Raw genomic sequence first — 25,232 nt, forward strand, 5'->3', positions numbered from 1 at the left:
AATATTGTATCATTATTATTAGTAATATATTGTATGACACCACATATTCACCATGTACTTATTTATTTATTTCCGACATTTATATGCTGTACTTCTCACCCCGAAGGGGACACAGAGTGGCTTACAAGATATATATATATTACACACACACACACACACACACATACAATATATTATATTATTAGCATAGCTCAATATCAGTATTATATATTACTATATTGTACTATACCATTATATTGTAATATTATTAGTAATATTACATATAATATAAAATATATAATTATAATATTGTATCATTATTATTAGTAATATATTGTATTACATTATAATATTATAAATATTATATGTATATACAATATATTATATTATATTATTAGTATAGCACAGGAGACAACGTGGAACTGCCTCCCTGGCCTCCTCTCTCTCTCAAAATACATTTGCTCTGATGACATATGATGCATTTTGTTGTTATCTTGTAGGGACCTTGTGGAGACCCTTCAATCCATGGACTTGTCGACCCTGAAGCCTTTTCCTCGTGGACAGCCAGAAAAGTTTGCAGCATTCTTGGACAAAGCGATTGGCATTTGAATGAACGGATCCATGCATTTGACATATTATCCTTAAGGATGCATTTTAAGGACAAGAAAACTTTGGTTACTGCCATTTATACTTTTTTATATCTCGAATGTTCTCTTTGTTGTGGCAAATAAACATATGGAATGATTGAGGGCTAGAAACCTTGTTCCTTACAGATTTGTGTCTCCTTTTACTCAATTCATTCAATTAATGGGAATTTGGCAAGTCAGATAAATTAGCTTGATCCAGTAGGTATACTTAAGTCGGGAAGATATTGGATATAGACCAAAGTGAGGTAAGGTCATCCCTGCTTTTCATGGTGGGTGCAACAGAGGGTACATCTACACCAGGTATGGGCAAACTTGGGCCCTCCAAGTGTTTTGGACTTCAACTCCCACAATTCCTATCAGCCAGTAGGTCCCAAGTTTGCCCATGCCTGATCTACAGTCTGTATAAATCAAATTAATACAGACTGATGTCACCTTAACTGCTATGGCCCAATGTTTTGGGATCATGGGAGTTGTAGTTTTATGAGGTCTTTAACCTTCTCTGAGAGAGATGGGGCAAGGGGACAGTTCCATCTTGTCTTCTGTGCTATGCTAATAATATAATATAATATGTGACTGGACTGACCTTGAAGGAGCTGGGGGTGGTGACGGCCGACAGGGAGCTCTGGCGTGGGCTGGTCCATGAGGTCACGAAGAGTCGGAGACGACTGAACGAATGAACAACAACATAATATAATATAATATAATATGGAACCCCGGTAGCACAGTGGGTTAAATAGCTGAGCTGCTGAGCTTGTTGACCAAAAGGTCACAGGATCGATTCCAGGGAGTGACATGAGCTTCCGCTGTCAGCCCCAGCTTCTGCCAACCTAGCAGTTCGAAAACATGAAAATGTGATATTCAATAGGTACAGCTCTGGCGGAGATGTGATATTCAATAGATACAGCTCTGGCGGGAAGGTAACGGCACTCCATGCAGTCATGCCAGCCACATAACCTTGGAGGTGTCTATGGACAATGCCGGTTCTTCGGCTTAGAAATGGAGATGAGCACCACCCTCCAGAGTCAGACATGACTGGACTTAATGCCAGGGGACAGCTTTTACCTATAATATAATATAATATACATATAATATAAAATACATATAATATTTATAATATTATAATGCAATACAATATAATACTACTTCTAATAATTTAATATAATTATATATTTTATATATTCTATTTCTAATAAAATATAATGGTATAGTACAATATAGTAATCGATAATACTGATATTGTATTATGCTAATAATATAATATATTGTGTATGTGTACATATATATGTATATACACAGAACACCCATGTGGGCCACAGCAATGCGTGGCAGGGGACGCCTAATATATATATTATATATACACACACACACTAGCCGTCCCCTGCCATGCATTGCTGTGGCCCACATGGGGGTTCTGTGTGGGAGGTTTCGCCCAATTCTATCGTTGGTGGGGTTTAGAATGCTCTGTGATTGTAGGTGAACTATAAATCCCAGTAACTACGACTCCCGAATGTCAAGATTCTATTTCCCCCAAACTCTACCAGTGTTTACATTTGGGCATATGGAGTATTTGTGTAGAGTTTGGTCCAGATCCATCATTGTTTGAGTCCACAGTGTTCTCTGGATGTAGGTGAACTACAACTCCCAAACCAAAGGACACCCTTCCAGTATTTTCTGTTAGTCATGGGAGAACTGTGTGCCAAGTTTGGTTCAATTCCATCGTTGGTGGGGTTCAAAATACTCTTTGATTGTAGGTGAACTATAAATCCCAGCAACTACAACTCCCAAATGACAAATACATTTTTTTTTAGTGAAGGACATACATTGGGTTGTTAGGTGTCTTGTGTCCAAATTTGGTGTCAATTCGTCCAGTGGTTTTTGAGTTCTGTTAATCCCACAAACGAACATTACATTTTTATTTATATAAATATATATATATATATATCTTGTAAGCCGCTCTGAGTCTCCTTCGGGGTGAGAAGGGTGGCATATAAATGTCATAAATAAGCCAAAACTGCCACAATTCCTTAGCAATGAGCCATGGCACTTAAAGCAGCATCAAGCAGTATCCAATGACTCCAGTTACTGCAATGCTGGAAATTTGGAAACCAACAGAAAAAAGAAGGAATCTTACTCCACGGGATGGAGCTGCTGCTGCTTTAACACTCCTTGTGCTGGAAAAGGTGATTTCAGCAGGTGTTGCTTGTCCTGCATTGGCACCTGCTGAATATCCCTCTCTTCTACAAGGATTAAAGATACAATAGTCCTGTCTTGGGTATCTCTTCCCTCTACAACAGTTGTTCCCAACCTTGGGACCTCCAGGTGTTTTGGACTTCAACTCCCACAATTCCTAACAGCTGCTAAATTGGCTGGGATTTCTGGAAGCTGAAGTCCAAAACATCTAGAGGACCCAAGGTTGGGAGCCACTGCTCTACAAGATGCATAAGTAGAGCAGTTATGGTTATTGTTACCCCAATATTGAACGCACACAACTAGAAATAAGGAGCAAGATAGTTCAGAGGAGCTACTAGCAACGCTGGCAGCATCTACACAACAGAACGAGTGTGGTTTGGCACCGAAAACTCATGACACAACATGCTCCACTGTGAGTGTTGTGGACTGCATTTTGCAGAATCTAAGGGTGCATTTACATCTGTGGTTCTCAACTTTCCTAATGCCGCGATCCCTTAATACAGTTCCTTATGTTGTGGTGACCCCCAACCATAACATTGTTTTCGTTGCTACTTCCTCACTAATTTTGCTACTGTTATGAATCATGTAAATATCTGATATGCAGGATGTATTTTCATTCACTGGACCAAATTTGGCACAATTTTGAATAGGTACTGTTGGGGTTGCGGGGGGGGGGGGGGGCTGATTTTGTCATTTGGGAGTTGTAGTTGCTGGGATTTATAGTTCACCTACAACCAAAAAGCATTCTGACCTCCACCAATGATGGAATTGAGCCAGACTTGGCAGACAGAACTCCCGTGACCAATAGAAAATACTGGAAGGGTTTGGTGGGCATTGATCTTGAATTTTGGAGTTGTAGTTCACCTACATCCAGAGAGCACTGTGGACTCAAGCAATGATGGATCTGGACCATGAAGGGGTGTCAGAGGGGTCGCCACAAAACATCAGAAACAGTATTTCCTCTTGGTCATGGAGGTTCTGTGTGAGAAGTTTGGCCTAATTCTATCATTGGTGGGGTTCAGAATGTTCTGAGTGTAGCTGAACTACAAATCCTAGCAATTACAACTTCCAAATGTCAAGGTCTATTTTCTCCAAACTCCGCCAGTGTTCACATTTGGGTATATTGAGTATTTGTGCCAAGTTTGGTCCAGATCCATCATTGTTTGAATCCACAGTGCTCTCTGGATGTAGGTGAACTACAACTCCAAAAGTAAAGGTCAATGCCCACCAGACCCTTTCAGTATTTTCTGTCGGTCCTGAGAGTTCTGTGTGCCAATTTTGTTTCAATTCAATTGTTGGTGGGGTTCAGAATGCTCTTTTATTGAAGGTGAACTACAAATCCCAGCAACTACAACTCCCAAATGACAAAATCAATATCCCCCCTCAACCCCACTAGTATTCAAATTTGGGCATATCAGGTATTTGTACCAAATGTGTTCCAGTGAATGAAAATACATAATATCAGATATTTACATTACAATTCATAATAGTAGCAAAATTAGTTGTGAAGTAGCACAAAAAAAATTTTATGGTTGGGGGTCACCAGAACTTGAGGAACTGTATTAAGGGGTCGTGGCATTAGGAAGGTTGAGAAACACTGCCTTAAAGGCATCAGATCCTGTGTGATCTCTGGGGTTAAGCAGGGTCAGCCCTGATTAGAGCTTGGATGGGAGTCTGCCAGGTGCTTCAAGTTTATATTCAAGAGGAAGGAATGGGTAAACCCATCTCTGATGATTCCCTGCATGAGAACTCGCTAAAAATTCATGGATTTTGCAGGTATAGTGGTTTGAGCATTGGGCTACAATTAATGGTTTTAATTGTTGTTTTAATTTTTAATGTTTTGATTGTAATGTGGTTTATTTTTTTCATGGTTTCCTCCTTTCTGTTGAAATTGTCCACATGCTTGTGTATTTCAATGGCTTCTCTGTGTAGTCTGACATGGTGGTTGTGAGAATGGTCCAGCATTTCTGTGTTCTCAAATAATATGCTGTGTCCAGGTTGGTTCATCAGGTGCTCTGCTATGGCGGACTTCTCTGGTTGAAATAGTCTGCAGTGCCTTTTATGCTCCTTGATTCGTGTTTGGGCAATGCTACTGTGTTTGGTGGTCCCTCTGTAGACTTGTCCACAGCTGCATGCTTACTTACTTAGGCGATCCCTCGTTGGACGAGTAAGATGGTCTTCCTTGATGACTATTTTTGTGGGTTTAGGTGGCTGTGGAGCCCTATTCTTGACCCACATCTTCTCCCACAGTGAAGGCATTGGTTTCCAGGTGGAAGGCGGTCCCAGTCAGGGTTGGCTTGACGCACCTTCCTCCTGGCACGTTTCTCTCTTTCACCCTCCACTCGTGCCTCCTCGAATTCTGCAGCACTGCTGGTCACAGCTGACCTCCAGCTGGAGCGCTCAAGGGCCAGGGCTTCCCAGTTCTCAGTCTCTATGCCAGAGTTTTTAAGGTTGGCTTTGAGGCCATGTTTAAATCTCTTTTCCTGTCCACCAACGTTCCATTTTCCATTCTTAAATTCAGAGTAGAGCAACTGCTTTGGGAGACGGTGGTCAGGCATCCAGACAACGTGGCCGGTCCAGCGGAATTGATGGCAGAGGACCATCGCTTGAATGCTGGTGGTCTTTGCTTCTTCCAGCACGCTGACGTTTATCCGCTTGTCTTCCCAGGAGATTTGCAGGATTTTCTGGAGGCAGCGCTGATGGAATCGTTCCAGGAGTTGCATGTGACGTCTGTAGACAGTCCACGTCTCACAGGCATATAGCAGGGTGGGAGGACAATAGCTTTATAGACAAGTACCTTGGTATCCCTACGGATGTCCCGGTCCTCAAACACTCTCTGCTTCATTTGGGAAAATGCTGCACTCGCAGAGCTCAGGCGGTGTTGTATTTCGGTGTCGATGTTGACTTTGGTGGAGAGGTGGCTGCCAAGGGAGCGGAAATGGTCACAGCTGCATGGTACACTGTAGACTCCTGCAGAAGTGAGAGTATCCCTCATGTCCTTTGCTGAACGTAGCATTTGTTTAACGTAGCATACATCAAGGGAACCACTGACCGCAAAGGGAAGCTGATGAGGAAACACAACATACAAACAATCTACAGACCCACCAAGAAAATCCAACAAACGCTACGTTCAGCAAAGGACAAGAGGGATCCTCTCACTTCTGCAGGAGTCTACCATGTACCATGTAGCTGTGGACAAGTCTACATAGGGACCACCAAACACAGCCTTGGCCAAACACGAATCAAAGAACATGAAAGGCACTGCAGACTACTTCAACTAGAGAAGTCAGCCACAGCAGAGCACCTGATGAACCAGCCTGGACACAGCATTTTATTTGAGAACACTGAAATGCTGGACCACTCTCACAACCACCATGTCAGACTACACAGAGAAGCCATTGAAATCCACAAACCTGTGGACAATTTCAACAGAAAGGAGGAGACCATGAAAATGAACATAATCTGGCTACCACTATTAAAAAACTCAAAAATTACAACAGCACAACAACAGAGAGGACACAAACAAGGACATCTAATCACCTCTCAACAAAAGTTTGCTCTAGGCCCTGTCAGGCCATTATATGCTAATCAAGGTGATCAGTTGAAACATTCACACCTAGCTCCAAGAGTCCTTTGTCTCACCCTGGTCATTCCACAGATATATAAACCCATTTTGCCAGTTCCAACAGACCTCACTACCTCTGATGATGCTTGCCATAGATGCAGGTGAAACGTCAGGAGAGAATGCCTCTAGACCATGGCCATATAGCCCGAAAAAACCTACAACCCACTGTACTGTGGTTGTTATTATGATGTTAGCATCATATGATGCTTTTGTTAGGCTGTCCTGAGTCTCCCTTTGGGGGGAGAGAGGCGGGGTATAAATATAGGAGATAAATAAATAAATAAAGGACCTCAGGGGCTATCCAGTCCCACCCCATTCAAGCAGGAAGATGAAATGCCTCTTCACTGTTAAGGAAAAGTTCTGAAGGGAAGGTTCCCATTTTTGCAGCCCTTGGAGGGTTTGGGTAACCAGAGTTGGAATGCCTGCCCAGCCTTGGAATCCAACTGGGTGAGTTTGGGCGAGCCACACTCTCTCAACCTCAGGGGCTGGGGGGGGGGGAGGGAAAGCAAAGACAACCTGGCCATGAACTAAAGGCGGGAGGGAGGGGGGTCACCTTTTGCTCCCACGTGCGCGGGGCAGGTGAAGGTGGGGAAAGTCCACCAGCCCCAATTGGCAGCAGCTGGGCGCGGGGGCGCGCACGGGGCCCTTCTAGCCTTCAAAGGCACGCGCCCCAGGCCGGAGCGCGCGCCCCTCTGGCCCCCATTGCTCCAGCCTGGCTGTGTTTCCCTGTCTTTCCCTTTCTGGAGAGGAGCGCCATGCAGAAGGGCTGGAAGAAGTACTTTGGGCAGAAGTCGCTCAGCGAGGTGACCATGGACGAGTACCTGGGCAGCCTGGGCCTCTACCGCAAGCTCACCGCCAAGGACGCCTCCTGCCTCTTCCGAGCCATTTCTGAGCAGGTGAACACACACAGCCCCCCACCTTGCCCTTCTTCCTGGGGTCTCCATGGCATTTCCTACTTGGTTCTATCCTTTAAAAAATGGGGAAAGTGCATTAAACTGCGGAAACTTTGTTTTTGCAAAGCACGTGCTTCACTAGTCTTTCAATGCATCCCCCAGTGGTTCTCAACCTGGGGGTTGGGGGTGTCAGAGGGGTCGCCAAAGACCATCACAGACAGTATGTTCTGTTGGTCTGTGTGGGAAGTTTGGCCTAATTTTATCGTTGGTGGGCTTCTGAATGCTCTTTGGTTGTAGGTGAACTATAAATCCCAGCAACTACAACTCCCAAATGTCAAGGTCTATTTTCCTCAAACTTCACCAGTGTTCACATTTGGGCATATTGAATATTCGTGCCAAGTTTGATCCGGATCCATCACTGTTTGAGAGTCCACAGTGCTCTCTGGGTGTAGGCAAACTACAACTCCCAAACTCGAGGTCAATGCCCACCAAACCCTTCCAGTATTTTCCGTTGGTAATGGGAGTTCTGCGTGCCAAGTTTGGTCCAGTTCCATCGTTCGTAGAGTTCAGAATGCTCTTTGATTGTAGGTGAACTATAAATCCCAGCAACTACAACTCCCAAATGACAAAATCAATCCTCCCATAACACTAATAGAATCATAGAATCCTAGAGTTGGAAGAAACCTCATGGGCCATCCAGTCCAACCCCCTGCCAAGAAGCAGGAATATTGCACTCAAAGCAGCCCTGACAGATGGCCATCCAGCCTCTGTTTAAAAGCTTCCAAAGAAGGAGCCTCCACCACACTCCGGGGCAGAGAGTTCCACTGCTGAACGGCTCTCACAGTCAGGAAGTTCTTCCTAATGTTCAGATGGAATCTCCTCTCTTGTAGTTTGAAGCCATTGTTCCACGTCTTAGTCTCCAGGGAAGCAGAAAACAAGCTTGCTCCCTCCTCCCTGTGACTACCTCTCATATATTTATATCATATCTCCTCTCAGCCTTCTGAGAGAATACATCCTGCATACCAGATATTTACATAGCGATTCATAACAGTAGCAAAATTACAATTATAAAGTAGCAATGAAAATAATTTAATGGCTGGGGGTCACCACAACATGAGGAACTGTATTAAGGGATCACGGCATTAGGAAGGTTGAGAACCACTGCCCCAGAGTGTCTCACCCAATCCAATAGAGTTTTTGGCAGCCACAAAAACAAAGTTTCTGGAGTAGAACAACTACTTTCAAAGTATGTTCCGCACAATTAAACAGGAAATAACACTTTCAAGCTAGGAACAGATTTTTTTCCTCCCAAATTTTGTTACACAGTATTGTAGGACAGTCTATTATTTTAATTTTTTACTAGCCGTCCCCTGCCACACGTTGCTGTGGCCCAGTCTGGTGATCTGGAAAATAAAGTAATGAGAAAGTGTTGGTTTCTAATATATGTAACTTCTTTATGCTTGTGTGTAAACAGTATTTCTTGTTGTTTCTTTGTCAATGTTGTATGGTTTGCCTACTCTGTGACATGCAACATATAATTGTCCTTCAGGGGTCCCATTCAAAACTCTGATACTATATCTGTGTGTGTGTGTGTGTGAAACATATCTATATCTATGGCTGGATGGCTCTTTGTCAGGAGGGCTTTGATTATGTTTTCTTGCCCTGGTGAAGAGAGTTGGACTGGGTGGCCTTAAGTATTTTCTGTTGGTCATGGGGGTTCTTTGTGGGAAGTTTGCCCCAATTGTATCTTTGGTGGTGGTCTTTGCTTCATGCTGACATTCATCTGCCTGCCTTCCCAAGAGAATGTGCTTTGATTGTAGGCAAACTGTAAATCCCAGTAATTACAACTCCCAAATGTCAAAGTCTATTTCCCCCAAACTCTGTGTTCATATTTGGGCAAATGGAATATTCATACCAAGTTTGGTCCAGATCCATCATTGTTTGAGTCCCCAGTGCTCTCTGGATGGAGGTGAACTATAACTCCCAAACTCAAGGTCAGTGCCCACCAAACCCTTCCAGTGATTTCTGTTGGTCATGGGAGTCCTTTGTGCCACATTTGGTTCAATTCCATCATTGGTGGAGTTCAGAACGCTCTTTGATTGTAGGTGAACTATAAATCCCAGCAACTACAACTCTGAAATGACAAAATCAATTTTTTTAGTGATAGTCACTCCTTGAGTTAGTAGGTGTCCTGTGGCCAAATTTGGCGGCAATTCATCCAGTGGTTTTTGAGTTATATTAATCCCACAAACAAACATTACATTTTTATTTATATAGATTTTGATTCCACTTTTCTCCCATGGGTGGGATTAAAAGCGGCTTTGGAAGAACAGCGTGGGGCCATGCAGGGAAAACACAACCAAAGCCCTCCCAACAGATGGCCACTCAGCTTCTGTCCAAAAGTTTTTGGAAGCGATATCCTGGGTAACTGTATAATCCATACTTTCTTAGGCGATTCCTCGTTGTCCGAGTATGATGGCCTCCAAGAGTAGTGTTTTGGTGGTGGATCCATAAGAGACTGTAGAGCCCAATTCTTGATCTGCATGTTCTCCCACAGTGAGAACATCTGTTTCCAGATGGAAGGTGGTCCCAGTCAGGGTTGGCTTGATGCGCCTTCCTCTTGGCACATTTCTCCCTTTCTCCCTCCATTCCTGTCTCTTCAAATTCTGAGCATTGCTGGTCACAGCTGACTTCCAGTTACAGCACTCAAGGGCCAGGGCTCCCCAGGTCTCGATGTCTATGCCGCAATTCTTAAGGTTGGCTTTAAACCCATCTTTAAATCTCTTTTCCTGTCCACCACCATTATGTTTCCCATTCTTAAGTTGGGAGTAGAGTAACTGCTTTGGGAGACAGTGATCGGGTATTTGGACAACATGGCCAGTCCAGCAAAGTTGATGGCGGAGGACCATCGCTACAATGCTGATGGTCTTTCCTTCTTCCAGCATGCTGACATTCATCTGCCTGTCTTCCTAAGAGATTTGCAGGATTTTTCAGAGGCAACGCTGATGGATTCATTCCAGAAATTGAGTGCGACATCTGTAGACGGAATCCTTTGTTGGGAGGTATTCCCCTGGCATGAAGCAGACAGGCTTTGAAGCTGCAAGGCCATTCACTGCTAATCAAGTTGGCTAATTGCAACGTTCACACTTGCCCCAGACAAGAGTTCTTTCTCCCACCTCGGACATTCCACAGATATATAAACCCCACTTGCCTAGTTTCCAACAGACCTCACAACTTCTGAGGATGCCTGCCATAGATGTGGGCGAAACATCAGGAGAGAATGCTTCTGGAACATGGCCAGACAGCCTGGAAAACTCAGCAACCCAGTGATTCCAGCCATATATTTTGTGTGTGTGTGTGTCAGGAGCAAGTTAAGAAACTGCAAGTCGCTTCTGGTGTGAGAGAATTGGCTGTCTTCAAGGACATTGCCCAGGGGACGCCTGGATGTTTTGATGTTTTACCATCCTTGTGGGAGGCTTCTCTCATGTCCCTGCATGGGGAGCTGGAGCTGACAGAGGGAGCTCATCTGTGCTCTTCCCGGATTCGAACCTCTGACCTGTTGGCCTTCAGTCCTGCCGGCACAAGATTTAAGCCATTACACCAGCGGGGCTCCTATTCCATTCATGAAAGCCTTCGACAACATACCTGCCTTGATATTTTGGATTATATGGCTGTGTAGAAGGGACTTCAGAAACTAGAGCTAAATCAGTCTATCCAATGCCGTTTTCTAATTTGGCATGCCCAGAGAACCCCAGGATGAGGCCTAAAAACCAAGGTTTAAGCAACAGGAGGAAAAGGAAAGGGCCTGCGGCTGTCAGGAATTGTGGGAGTTGAAGTTCAAAACACGTGGAGGGCTGGTTTTTCCCATGCCTGGTGTAGACACACTTGTAGTCCAATTAAAGAACTAAATGCTGCCTTCAAGTTCCTAATTGTAAAAATCTCTTTATTTTTCCTATTGTAGGTGTATGCTTGCCAGATCCATCACATGGCGGTCAGAAAAGCTTGCGTGGCCTTCCTAAGGAAAAACAAGCAGAGTTTTGAGTCTGTAAGCATCACCATTTATGTCATTTAATCTTTAAATATGTACCCTTGGGGACGAGTTGAGCATAGGAACTTCTATGTATTGATTACACTGTGTAACAGCATTTGAAAAATGTTCTGTTCCTGGTTTGGAAGTGTCATTTCCTGTTTAACTGTGCGGTCCTTTGGAAATAGTTGTTATACTCCTCAAACTCCTCAAATTATGTCAAATCGGTTGAGACTCGATGAGATATTCATTGACAAACTATAGCAAAATGTGCTAAAGCAGGCTGTTCCTCCCGCATAAACAATGTTTGTATGATTTAATAAACTTCCCCCAAGTTTTTGTGATAGAACCAATTAGGAAATGACATTTATCACCCAGGACCCAAAATCATGTTACATAGTATTATATTTAATTTTGAATTAACTTTTTAATAACTTTTTAGTTAATTTCTTACTTGTACAAAATGCATAAGGTTGTGGGTGAACTACAACACACATCATGCCAGGTTAACCCTGAAAAGCTCCATCAGTACTTAAAGTTTGTTATGTTGGGCAAGTTTGGTCTAGGTGCATCATTGGTGGGGTTCAGTGTGCTTTCTAGTTGTAAACAAACAACTCCCACTATGGTGAGTCAGTCCCCTCAAAGCCTTTCAGCAGGTTGAGTTAGGCATAGGGCTTCTGTGTGCCAAGTTTGGACCAGGTCCATCATTGCTGGAGGTCAAAGTTTCTCTGGTTGTGAGTGAACTACAACTCCCAGAAAGGAGTTGTAGTTCACTCACACCCCTCTTGTAATCAAATTTCAGCATATCAGATATGTGTGCCAAGTTTGGTCCAGATCCATCGGTGTATGAATTCACAGTGCTCTCTGGATGTAGGAGAACTACAACTCCCCTAAATCAAGGTGAATTTTCCCCCACAGACCTCCAGTATTTTTTGTTGGTCACAGGGGCTCTGTGTGCCAAGTTTGGTCCAATCCCAACTTTCGTGGAGTTCAGAGTGCTCATTGATTGCAGGTGAACTATAAATCACAGCACCTACAACTCCAAAATGTCCAGACCAATTTCCCTCAAAACCCACCAGTATTCAAATATGGGCATATTGGGTATGCATGCCAAGTTTGATCCAGATCCATCATTGTTTGGGTTCATAGTGCACTCTGGATGTAGGTAACTATAACTTCCTCAAATCAAGGTGAATTTTCTCCAAAGACCTCCAGTATATTTTACTGGTCAAGGGGTCTCTGTGTGCCAAGTTTGATCCAATTCCATCTTTGGTGGAGTTCAGAGTGTTCATTGATTGAAAGTGAACTATAAATCCCAGTACTTACAACTCCAAAATGTCGAGGCCAATTCCCCTCAAAACCCACCAGTATTCAAATTTGGGCATATTGGGTATGCATGCCAAGTTTGGTCCAGATCCTTCATTGTTTGGGCTCATAGTGTTCTCTGGATGTACAGAGAACTACAACTCCTATAAATCCCTTCAAAGACTTCTGGTTGGTTAAGTTAGTCACGGGGTTCTGTGTTCCAAGTTTAAGTTCTGGGTCCATCATTGGTGGAGTTCAGAGTGCTCTTAGATTGCAGGTGAACTATACATCCCAGAACCTACAACTCCTATAAATCATAGTGAATTTTCTCTAAACCTCTCTAGTATGTTCAGTTGCTGATCAATTCCTCTGTTTGCTGTGTGCCATAGAAAAGAATAGGAAAGGGTTAAGGGAGAGGCAGTGGGCGGAGTCATGCAAATTCCACACCAATGGGGAGAGAAAGAAACACTGGGATGCCTGTGGTGGAAGAAACACATAAAATCTAGGATTACATTTTCCTGTATGAAAGCCTTCACTTTCGTGGTGGACATTGGCAGGGCTCTTGTACATGTTCACAACACTCTTGATAACCTGCCGTGTTGGTGGATGGAGGGTCATTGGTGACTTCTAGGTAGTGGGAGTTATTATTTGTGGAAGTGGGAGCTTGTCTGTGTAACTTAGTGGTTCTCAACCTGTGGATTCCAGGTGTTTTGCCCTACAACTCCCAGAAATCTCAACCAGTTTACCAGCTGTTAGGATTTCTGGGAGTTAAAGGCCAAAACATCTGGGGACCCACAGGATGGGAGCCACTGGTGGGTGTAATACATACATACATATTTTCACTTTTATTATGTGTATAGATGATATTTGCACTTAGGGCTGCATCTACATTGTAGAATCAATACAGGTTGGTGCCACTTTAACCACTGTGGCTTAATGCTGTGGGATCCTTGGCGGTGTAGAGGCGTAGAGGAGGTGAAAGACCTTCTAAAACTACAGCTCTCTTGGTATCATAACATTGAGCTTGGGCTGTGAAAGTGGTGTCAAACTGGATTAATTTAGTGTAGCTGGTGGTGGAAAAGACAGATCTGCCATCTCAGTTTACCGTGTTCTCTTTTTGGTTAAGTATGTGGAAGGATCGTTTGAGAAATACCTGGAACGGCTTGGAGACCCCAAGGTAAGCCTGACCTTTTGTAACACATTTTAGGGTTGCACTGAAGCATTGGGAGCCATTATATTTGGTAAATTTAAGTACAGGTCTAGCTCTGGCTTGAATAAAGCTGAGCAAGTAACTCCTAGAATCCATAAGGAGAGCAGAACGGTGGCAGAAATCCTCCTGATTTATATTCCCAAATAGACTTTTTCCTGACTGTTGCATATTCTAACAATCTTTGCCAGTAAACAAACAGTAGTGATTCTATAAAAATGTGGCAGAGAGGTTTATATTTTAAAAATTACTGTTGCAGATGTATATATTGAAGTTTTGCAAGAATACATTGTCTCGCATTCATGTAACTTCCATAAAAACATAAGATATATTTTCTCCCTAAATTCATTCCCAGACAGACATAGATATATGCAATCAAATGAGCTTATTTTGGGAGTCTGGGAGCATTGCAACTTGTAAAGAACAAGTGTTGTTGGTAATCCGCAGGATGTTATTGCTTGCCGCTACGTTGTGCTTGCTGTTCGCACAGGGTTTCCTAAACGTTAGTGTTTGATCTAAGGCAGTGTTTCTCAACCTGGGGGTCAGAACCCCTGGGCGGGTCAGGAGGTGGTGTCAGAGGGGTCGCCAGAGACCATCAAAAATACAGTATTTTTCTGCTGGTCATGGGGGTTCCTTATGGGAAGTTTAGCCCAATTCTATCATTGGTGGGTTTCAGAATGCTCTGATTGTAGATGAACTATACATCTCAACAATTACAACTCCCAAATGTCAAGGTCTATTTCCCCCAAACTCCACCAGTGTTCACATTTGGACATATTGAGTATTTGTGCCAAGTTTGGTCCAAATTCATCGTTGTTTGAGTTCACGGTGCTCTCTGAATGCAGGTGGAGTACAACTCAAGGTCAATGCCCACCAAACCCTTCCAGTATTTTCTATTGGTCATGAGTTCTGTGTGCCAAGTTTGGTTTAATTCCATCATTGGTGGAGTTCAGAATGCTGTTTGATTGTAATTAAACTATAAATCCCAGCAACTACAACTCCCAAATGAAAAAAATCAATCTCCCCAACCGCACTAGTATTCAAATTTGGACGTTTTGGGTATTTGTGCCAAAACTGATCCCGTGACTGAAAATACATCCTGCATATCGGATATTTACATTACGACTCATAACAGTGGCAAAATCACATTTTCAAAGTAGCAACGAAAATAATTTTATCATTGGCGTCACCACAACATGAGGAACTGTATTAAGGGGTCATGGCATTAGGAAGGTTGAGAAATACTGATCTAAGGTGATGCTGAGATATTTAGGGTGGGAACAGTGTTTGAGCTCTTGACCTTCCCAGGTAACTTTCAATTTCCTGTTGGCTTCACAATTACATAGGTGGAAAGCACACACTTGTGTTTTGGCAGGATTAGGCTTTGTCATAGCTGGAGAGATCTTTCAAGGTATTAGTAAGTTGGTTTTCAACTGTTTTGAAGGTTTTTACTTGTGTTATTAGGCCAAGGTCATCAGCGTATATGAAACTCTTTGTGAATGGTGGCTGTGGCAGATTGTTAGTAAACATATTAAACAGGGTTGGTGCAAGAATGCTGTGTTGGGTTAATAATAATAATAATGATAATAATAATAATCTTTATTTATATCCCGTCACCATCTCCCCAACGGGGACTTGGGGCGGCTTACATGAGGCCAAGCCCAAACAACAAATTACAGCAAAATAAAACCAAAAACACAATCAGTAAACAACAACAATGTAATTACATAAAACATATGAATACATTAACGATATAAGATTACAATAAACATAGCCTCCTCCATCTACTTTTCCTGCTCTGAAACTCCGTATAGAAGCTGTGGTTTTCTAGGAGGGTCTGGATATTTTTTGTAAAATCATAGTCCTGGGTGATATTGTAGGCTTTATGCAGCAATTTCCTATGTTGCACCGTGTCAAAGGCTGCTGTAAGGTCCACCAAAACTGTTCCCATAATGCAACCTTTCTCACAGCCTTCCTCGATATAATGGGTCAACTTAAGAATTTGAGCTGTACAGTTTTCCCTTGTCTGAAGCCTGCTTGTTGTGTAATAAGCTGGGGTTCAGTAATAGGGCCTAGAGCTAAAAACTTGGGAAACCTTTCCCTGTTTTTGAATAATTTTGCTAATAATATCAAAGCTTTATATTGGAGGGACATTGGTGTTGTGCAGAAGCGAATTTTAGCCAAGTCCCATGCAAAAAGACACACAGGCAAGGGGAAAAAGGAACAGAAAAAAAACTTTATTCTTACCAGCAGAGACATAAACTTGCAATGTTGCAGACAAAATCAATGAATGGTTCAATATCGCTTCGTTATAAAAAAAAACGAATTAATAACGAATTACGAAATTAACGAACGAAACCGCCCAGCCCTACCCACCACCTTACTTACTTAGGCAATCCCTCGTTGGACGAGTAAGATGGTCTTCCTGATGACTATTTTTGTGGGTTTGTAGGTGGCTGTGGAGCCCTATTCCTGACCCTCATCTTCTCCCACAGTGAAGGTATTGGTTTCCAGGTGGAAGGCGGTCCCGGTCGGGGTTGGCTTGATGCGCCTTCCTCCTGGCACGTTTCTCTCTTTCACCCCCCACTTGTGCCTCCTCGAATTCTGCAGCACTGCTGGTCACAGCTGACCTCCAGCTGGAGCGCTCAAGGGCCAGGGCTTCCCAGTTCTCAGTGTCTATGCCAGAGGTTTTAAGGTTAGCTTTGAGGCCATCTTTAAATCTCTTTTCCTGTCCACCAACATTCCGTTTTCCATTCTTAAGTTCAGAGTAGAGGAACTGCTTTGGGAGACGGTGGTCAGGCATCCGGACAACGTGGCCGGTCCAGCGGAGTTGATGGCAAAGGACCATCGCTTCAATGCTGGTGGTCTTTGCTTCTTCCAGCACGCTGACGTTTGTCCGCTTGTCTTCCCAAGATATTTGCAGGGTTTTCCGGAGGCAGCGCTGATGGAATCATTCCAGGAGTTGCATGTGATGTCTGTAGACAGTCCACGTTTCGCAGGCATAGAGCAAGGTTGGGAGGACAATAGCTTTATAGACAAGCACCTTGGTATCCCTACGGATGTCCCATCTCCCCCAACGGGGACTCGGGGCGGCTTACATGAGGCCAAGCCCGAACAACAAAATACAATAAAATAAGATACAAATTGCAATAAAATAAATAGCATTAAAATATAATAGCATTAAAAATATAAAACATATAAGCATATAAACAATATACACAACACAATAAAGAAAAGAAAAAAACTGTAAACCAAACATAATGACAGTGAGTGGACCACATGTACATAAAATGATTTAAAAACTCAGGGTGAGACAAAGGAGCAGAATTATTTGTAAGGGAGACATCATAGAGAGACAGGGAAATAATCAGACCTTCATGCAAGGGGGGGGGGGGGGGTGTACTCCTAGGACAAAAATGTTGAGGGAGCAATACCATAAGATTATGTGACTACTCTCCGAAAGCTCAACGGCAGAGCCAGGTCTTGAGATTCTTTTTAAAGGTTTCTAAAGTAGGGGCTTTCCTAATCTCTCCGGGCAATGAGTTCCAGAGTCGGGGGGCCACATCTTTGAATCAAGATGTGGCGGGGGGCACATCTTGATTCAAATGAGAGAGCAAAACATAAACCTTGAGTAAATGGCTATTCCACCATAGCAAAGAGCATCGCTGTTAGAACATAGTAGCATTACAGCATATTGCTTCTCTTCCTCAGAGTAGCGTATTGCTTCTCCAAACTGTATTCTAAAATCCATACAATTATTCCCCACTGGCTGTGGCCCAAACATGCTGGCTGATGTACATTACCAGCTGCACATAATAATTAACAACATAAGGTTTTTCTTTAACACATACTTGATCTTGCTACGACATACTGTAACAATTGATGCAATGCTCTCTTAGGTAACTGATTTCTAAATAAATTGTCTTATGTTCTATACAAACAGGAAAGTGCTGGACAACTAGAAATCAGTGCCTTCTCCTTGATCTATAAGTAAGTATTCCATCTTCTAGCATAAAGACTTTTTGACACTTGGGAGAAGATAGAGATGGTATAACTCCATATTGTCACCACTTTTGCCATCTTTGGCATTCCCTCTGATGATCATAAAATACAGTATTTTCCTCCATAACACTTGAAATGTGTTTTCATGTTTCTTGCACAACTCTTGCCCTCTAGTCGAGACTTCATTCTCTACCGACATCCTGGAAAGCCGCCTTCCTATGCTACCGACAATGGCTTCGAAGAAAAGGTAAGGAAATGGCATTGTGACGGAACCGGGATCGGAAGTGAAATGAGACAAAAATATGGGTTCATCTATTGCAGAATGAATGCAGTTTCACACCACTTTAACTGCCATGTCTCAGTGTCATGGGATTATGGGAGTTATTGTTTTGCAAGGTCTTTAGCCTTCTCTTCCCAAGAGCACTGCTGCCTCACCGAACTGCAACTCCCATTGTGTGGGTGCAGTTTTCAGAACCAGGGGGGGGGGGGGGGAGTAATAATAATAATAATAATAATAATAATAATAATAATAGTTCTTTTCTTTAGACTCAGCTTCATCTAGGTCAGTGGATCCCAACTTTTATTTGGCCAGGGACCACTTTGATCTCGGACCAACAGGGTTATGAATTAGTTTTTGGTCAACTTTAGATTTGGTTTGGTTATTTGGGGTGCCGATTCAGAAAATTGCATTGGATAGACCACATCAGCTCTAGTTTCTGATGCAGAACATATGCTATCTAGTAGTCACCATCTACTCACCCATAGAAAACCATACTTAATAATCTAGAGCGGATGTAGTAGCAGTAATCTTTTGTGGATAGTCAGCCTCTCCCCTCCAGACATCCCCATTGCCTTGGCACTATAAGAGGGTTTCACGAGACCAGCCGCTCTCATTGCCACATGGTTTTGAGGCAACAGTGCAATAATGGTGAGGCCAGAGACCATATTTTCATTCTTGCAGATCACTGGTGGTCCATGGACCACAAATTGGGAATCACTCATCTAGGCTTAGTGGATGGGGACTTTAATTTCCTAAACTCTGTAAAATATCTGTTCTTGTCATCACCATCTTCCTCCTCCATCTTGTTATATTATTATTGTTTTATCATGTTTTGTAACCTCAGAGATTTGTCTTCCAGATACTACTGTGTTCCTCCAGTAATGGCCACTATGATTCTGTGTACAGCAAACAATTCCAGGCAAATGCTGCCATTTGTCAAGGTAAAGAAAGCATTGCTGTTTCTCCCGATTCTTTTTATTTGATGTTGTGCGTTAAAGGTAAAGGTTTCCCCTGACATTAAGTCTAGTCGTGTCCGACTCTTGGGGTTGGTGCTCATCTCCATTTCTAAGCCAAAGATAGGCTTTGTTCATAGACTCCTCCTAGGTCATGGGCCAGCATTACCACATAGAGTGCCATTACTTTCTTACTTAAGCGATCCCTCATAGTCTGAAGATGATGGTCCTTCAAGTCCGGTGTTCTGGCGGTGGGTCCATAGGTGACTGTGGAGCCCTATTCTTTATCTGCAAGTTCTCCGACAGTGAGGGCATCGGTTTCCAGGTGGAAGGCAGTCCTGGTCGAGGTTGACTTGATGTGTCTTTCTCTTGGCACATTTCTCTCTTTCACCCTCTATCCGTGCATCTTCAAATTCTACAGCACTGCTGGTCTCAGATGATCTCCAACTGGAGCGCTCAAGGGCCAGGCCTTCCCAGTTCTCAGTGTCTATGTCAGAATTTTTAAGGTTGGCTTTGAGCCCATCTTTAAATCTCTTTCTGCCCTCCCAATATTCTGCTTTCCATTCTTGAGTTCAGAGTAGAGCAACTGCTTTGGCAGATGGTGGTTGGGCATCCGGACAACATGGCCAGTCCAGAGGAGTTTATGGCAGAGGACCATCACTTCAATGCTAGTGGTCTTTGCTTCTTCCAGCACACTGACATTTGTCTGCTTGTCTTCCCAAGAGATTTGCAGGATTTTTCGGAGGCAGCGCTGATGGAATTGTTCTAGGAGTTGCATGTGACGTCTGTAGACAGTACACTTCTCGCAGGCATATAGCAGGGTTGGGAGGACAATAGCTTTATAAATAAGCACCTTGGTATCCCTATGGGTGTCCCGGACCTCAAACACTCTCTGCTTCATTTGGAAAAATGCTGCACTTGCAGAGCTCAGGCAGTGTTGAATTTCAGTGTCAATGTTGACTTTTGTGGAGAGGTGGCTGCCAAGGTAGCAGAAATGGTGAACATTTTCTAATTGTTACACCATTAAGCTGTATTTCTGGCATTGGAGAGGGATTGGCTGGTGACTGCTGGAAGAGCACTTTGGTGCAATTACCTTCTTGCAGAAGTGGTACCTATTGATCTACTCACATTTACATGTTTTTGAACTGCTAGGTTGGCAGAAGCTGGGCCTAACAACAAGAGCTCACCTTGCTCCCTGGATTTGAATTGCCAATCTTTTGGTCAGCAAGTTCAGCAGCTCAGCTGTTTAACACACTGTGCCATCAGGGGGGCTTCTGTCTGTCTGTCTGTCTGTCTGTCTATCTATCTATCTATCTATCTATCTATTTGTGTTCAAAAACACACAGACACACACACACGTGTATATGAAACACATTCTTTTACAACCCATTCTCTTGCATTAGTTACCCAAAATATGGAATGTAGCCTCTAGAGATTATTGCTCTGCTGAGTTCACAGTTGGGTTCTTCATTAGATTTTTACCTAGCCTTGTAAAGCCTTGCACTTTGTTTGTCTAGCTGTCTTGTATGAGATCCTGTACAAAGATGTCTTCAAAGTGGACGAGGAAGAACTGAGGACGGCCCTGGAGATGTTTCGGAGCGGGTCCAAGAAAAACAGGAACAGCACCTCGGTCGAGAGCGAGGAGGCCAATTTCGAGGCCCTTCCCGAGAGAGGCTTTCGAAGTTCTCCAGAAAAGAGGTACTACATGCCCAGGCATTGGCCAATAAATAAGTAAACAACACAGGTGCATTTACTGTGGGTTTTTTAGTTTCTTTACAACTTGTTACCATATGTTAATGTGTGGAGCTAGGGTGTATATACAAGCCTGTATTCCATACTGCAAACTCCCTCTCATCTGTTTTTCTGCTGCCCTACTTCCTATATAAATGTCAAATGCATATCAATCTGTAAGAATATATTTATCACTAACTGTACCCAGCCACACATTGCTGTGGCCCATTGTGGAGAAATGAGAAAGAAAGAAAAGAGGAAGAGCTGGTTTCTAAGCTATCAATACACAACTGAAGTGGCAAAGTGTCAACCTAAGATAGGCCCATTTCAGTCTCCTCGAGGCCAAAGGGTTATATGGATGTGTGGAAGGGCCCTGGGTTACCTGAGTCCACACTGCCATATAACCCAGTTCAAAGATATTATATAGGTATATTATTATTCTTGTATTATTATTGTTATTGTGTCTTGTGTTATTGTTATAATTATTATTATAGATGTATACATATTATTATAGGTATATAGGGTTATTATAGACACAAATATTATTATTAAAGGCATGTAGGTATTATTATAGAAGTTATTTATTTATTTGTATCAAAATTATTGCATAAATTAGTATAAAACTGATAAAAAATAGAAGGAGCACAGGGCTAAATATCGTTCAAGCAAAAACAGGCAAGAGATGTATGGATATTATTACAGACCTATAGATATTATTATAGGCATATAGATATTATTATTATAGATATTATATAGCCATTATTATTACAGATGTATACATATTAGGCTTGGGCAATCCATGGTTCTAAATGGTTCTAAAGTACTTACAAAACTAAAGTTCTGGTGGTGAAAATTTCAGAACTCTAACAAAACTCTCAAAATTTCATAATAAATGGCAGTTCCTAATTGGTTCTGTCATTAAAAGCACCAATAATGAAATAATAATTAAATTTTGAAAGTTTTGTTAGAGTTCTGAAATTTTCACCACCAGAACTTTAGTTTTGTAAGTACTTTAGAACCATTTAGAACCATGGATTGCCCAAGCCTAATACATATTATTATACATATATAGATATTATTATTATTATTATAGACATAGATATTATAGACATGTAGGTATTATTATTATATTGGCAAACAGATATTATTATTATAGACATGGATATGATTACAGACATGTAGATATTGATGTTTATGATATCTATATGTCTATAACAACAATATCTACATGTCTATAATAATATCCATATGTCTATAATAATAATAATATATGTTTGCCAATATAATAATAATATCTACATGTCTATAATAATATCTATATATGTATAATAATATGTATACATCTGTAATAATAATGGCTATACAATATCTAGAATAATAATATCTATATGCCATTATTATTATTATTGTTATTATTATTATTATTATTATTATTATAGACTTATAGATATTATTATGATAGATATATAGATATTATTATTCTAGATATTCTAGCCCAGGGTTGCTATAGAGTAGAGATGGATGGCCATCTTTCGGGAGTGTTTTGATTGTGCTTTGCTAGACAGCCTTTCCTAACTCAGTATGCATTTCCTGTTTTTGTCCTTTCTTTGAATATTGGACTTCATTTCCCAGAATTCCTTCCCATAACTCAGTATGGGTGAGCTTTCTGGGAGTTGAAGTATGTAGAGATCTGTGTGTGCACATGCCCCCCCACTCCCCCCGCAAACACACAGACAGACACACATACACACATGCACAGATACACACACCCCTCCCATATGAGTTCCCAGCTTAAGCAGCTGAGGGGAAAAAAGAAAGGGTCTGTGGCTGTCAGGAATGGTGGGAGTTGAAGTCCAAAACACCTGGAGGGACGAAGTTTGCCCACACCTGACTTAGAGTGATAGAGCTTAATATTATAAGCTTTTATTTTGAAGCTAGTTGGTGTATTTTTCTGTTTCTGACTCAAATTCAACTTAATTAGGCGATCCCTCGTAGTCTGAGGATGATGGTCCTCCAAGTGTAGTAACCTGGCAGTGGGTCCGTAGGTGACTGTGGAACCCTATTCTTGATCTGCATCTTCTCCCGCAGTGAGAGCATTGGTTTCCAGGTGGAAGGCGGTCTTGGTCGAGGTTGGCTTGACGTGCCTTCCTCTTGGCACATTTCTCTCTTTCGCCCTCCATCCGTACATCTTCAAATCCTACAGCACTGCTGGTCACAGCTGATCTCCAGCTGGAGCGCTCAAGAGGCAGGGCTTCCCAGTTCTCAGTGTCTATGCCAGAGTTTTTAAGGTTGGCTTTGAGCCCATCTTTAAATCTCTTTTCCTGCCCACCAACATTCCATTTCCATTATATTGGTATCAAAGTGCGTTAATTCTACAGTGTAGCTCAGTGGTTCTCAATCTGTGGGTCCCCAGATGTTTTGGCCTTCAATTCCCAAAAATCCTAACATCTGGTAAACTGGCTGGGGTTTCTGGGAGTTGTAGGCCAAAACACTCAAGAAACACTGGTGTAAATGCACCTTTAGTTCCATCTGGTATATGTGATACACATACACATAAACATATTACAATGTGTATAGATATAAGCAAACTGCAAAGATATGTCATTAGGATGAAGAATATTTGGAAGAGAGTAGGTTTGCAATTTTCCTTGTAGGAAAATATTGTGGCTGCAGAGATGCTTGAGGCACCGCTTGGTGGTGCCATTGGGCTTCCAATGTTTCCAAAACCTTAACAGCAAGCCTTGCTTTTCAGCACTGGACAGCACCAGCGCTGTTTAAATCTCTGTTTCATTCTCTCTCAGGCTGGACGATTGGGAAAGATTTGAGCCGGCGAACCAGCTGGAGGAAAACTGCAAACAAGGCGTTGAAGAGGCAAAGGTTTGGCAGCTTAAAAGGCAATAGGATTGACACACCTTGGAGCATTTCTTCCTGTTTGTGCAAAGGACGTGGTTTTATGTCTGTATCTTGCCTTCTCCATTTTGCTTCCCATTTTTCGCTCCAAATTGCCCTTTAAAGGCTTGCAGGAACTTAGAAAAACAATCCTTTCTACTAAAAGTTGGTCATCTGAAAACATGCAGTAAAATACCATTACATGGTCCTGCAACATCTTTCCAATTTGGGTGAGCTGTTGCTATAAATAATAATAATAATAATAATAATAATAATAATAATAATAATAAACAACTTTATTTGGTGGCGCAGTGGGTTAAAGCACTGAGCTGCTGAGCTTGTTGATCGAAAGGTCGCAGGTTCGATTCCGGGGAGCGGCATGAGCTTCCGCTGTCAGCCCTAGCTTCTGCCAACCTAGCAGTTCGAAAACATGCAAATGTGAGTAGATCAATAGGTAGCGCTCCGGCGGGAAGGTAAGGGCGCTCCATGCAGTCATGCCGGCCACATGACCTTGGAGGTGTCTACGGACAACGCTGGCTCTTCGGCTTAGAAATGGAGATGAGCACCACACCCCAGAGTCAGACATGACTGGACTTAATGTCAGGGGACTACCTACCTACCTACTACCGTCTCCCCAAGTGACTCGGTGTGGCTTACATGAGGCCAAGCCCACAATACATCAATACAAGCAATAACAACAACAATAAACAATTAAAATAAAACTCATAAACAAAAAAATGGCATTAATATTATTACTTGCTGATATGCAGCTCTTTTGCTCCTTAAACAAGTTCTTTTTGGAAATTAGTTTCTTATTTGAAGCCTTGAGAAGGAGCAGGTTAATAATAATAATAACTATAACAATAAAGGCTGCGGTGGTGCAGCAGGTTAAACTACTGACTTGTTGAACTTGCTGACTGGAGGGTTGGTGGTTTGAATCAATGGGACAAAAGAGCTCCCACTGTTAGCTCCAGCTCCTGCCAACCTAGCAGTGTGAAAACATGCAAGTGTGAGTAAATAGATACCACCCTGGTGGGAAAATAACAGCGCTCCATGCAGCTTAATAATAATAATAATAATAACAACAACAATAATAAGGGGCTGCGGTGGCTCAGCAGGTTAAACTACTGACTTGTTGAACTTGCTGACTGGAAGGTTGGTGGTTCGAATCTGTGGGATGGGGTGAGCTCCCACTGTTAGTCCCAGCTCCTGCCAACCTAGCAGTATGAAAACATGCAAGTATGAGTAAATAGATACCACCCTCTCAGGAAAATAACAGCGCTCCATGCAGCTTAATAATAATAATAATATTAATAACAACAATAATAAGGGGCTGCAGTGGCTCAACAGGTTAACTACTGACTTTTTGCATGTACTGACTGGAAGGTTGGTGGTTCGAATCCGTGGGATGGGGTGAGCTCTCACTGTTAGCCCCAACTCCTGCCAACCTAGCAGTATGAAAACATGCAAGTGTGAGTAAATAGATACCACCCTGGTGAGAAAA

The 25,232-nt window shown here is 42.4% G+C and overlaps 1 protein-coding gene across 1 annotated transcript in view; it reads left to right on the forward strand.

Moving 5' to 3' along the window:
• Nucleotides 1-25,232, forward strand: part of ALG13 (ALG13 UDP-N-acetylglucosaminyltransferase subunit) — a 97,981-nt gene that overhangs the window by 8,187 nt on the left and 64,562 nt on the right. The window contains exons 4-12 of the mRNA XM_067471713.1: nt 480-585; nt 7,188-7,337; nt 11,296-11,379; nt 13,793-13,843; nt 17,817-17,863; nt 18,050-18,122; nt 19,015-19,096; nt 20,626-20,806; nt 23,641-23,716. Coding sequence (XP_067327814.1) covers nt 480-585; nt 7,188-7,337; nt 11,296-11,379; nt 13,793-13,843; nt 17,817-17,863; nt 18,050-18,122; nt 19,015-19,096; nt 20,626-20,806; nt 23,641-23,716 — 850 coding nt within the window. The remainder of the gene's footprint in view (nt 1-479; nt 586-7,187; nt 7,338-11,295; nt 11,380-13,792; nt 13,844-17,816; nt 17,864-18,049; nt 18,123-19,014; nt 19,097-20,625; nt 20,807-23,640; nt 23,717-25,232) is intronic.

Source organism: Anolis sagrei, chromosome 10 (genome assembly GCF_037176765.1).
Source record: "Anolis sagrei isolate rAnoSag1 chromosome 10, rAnoSag1.mat, whole genome shotgun sequence".
Taxonomy (NCBI): domain Eukaryota; kingdom Metazoa; phylum Chordata; class Lepidosauria; order Squamata; family Dactyloidae; genus Anolis; species Anolis sagrei.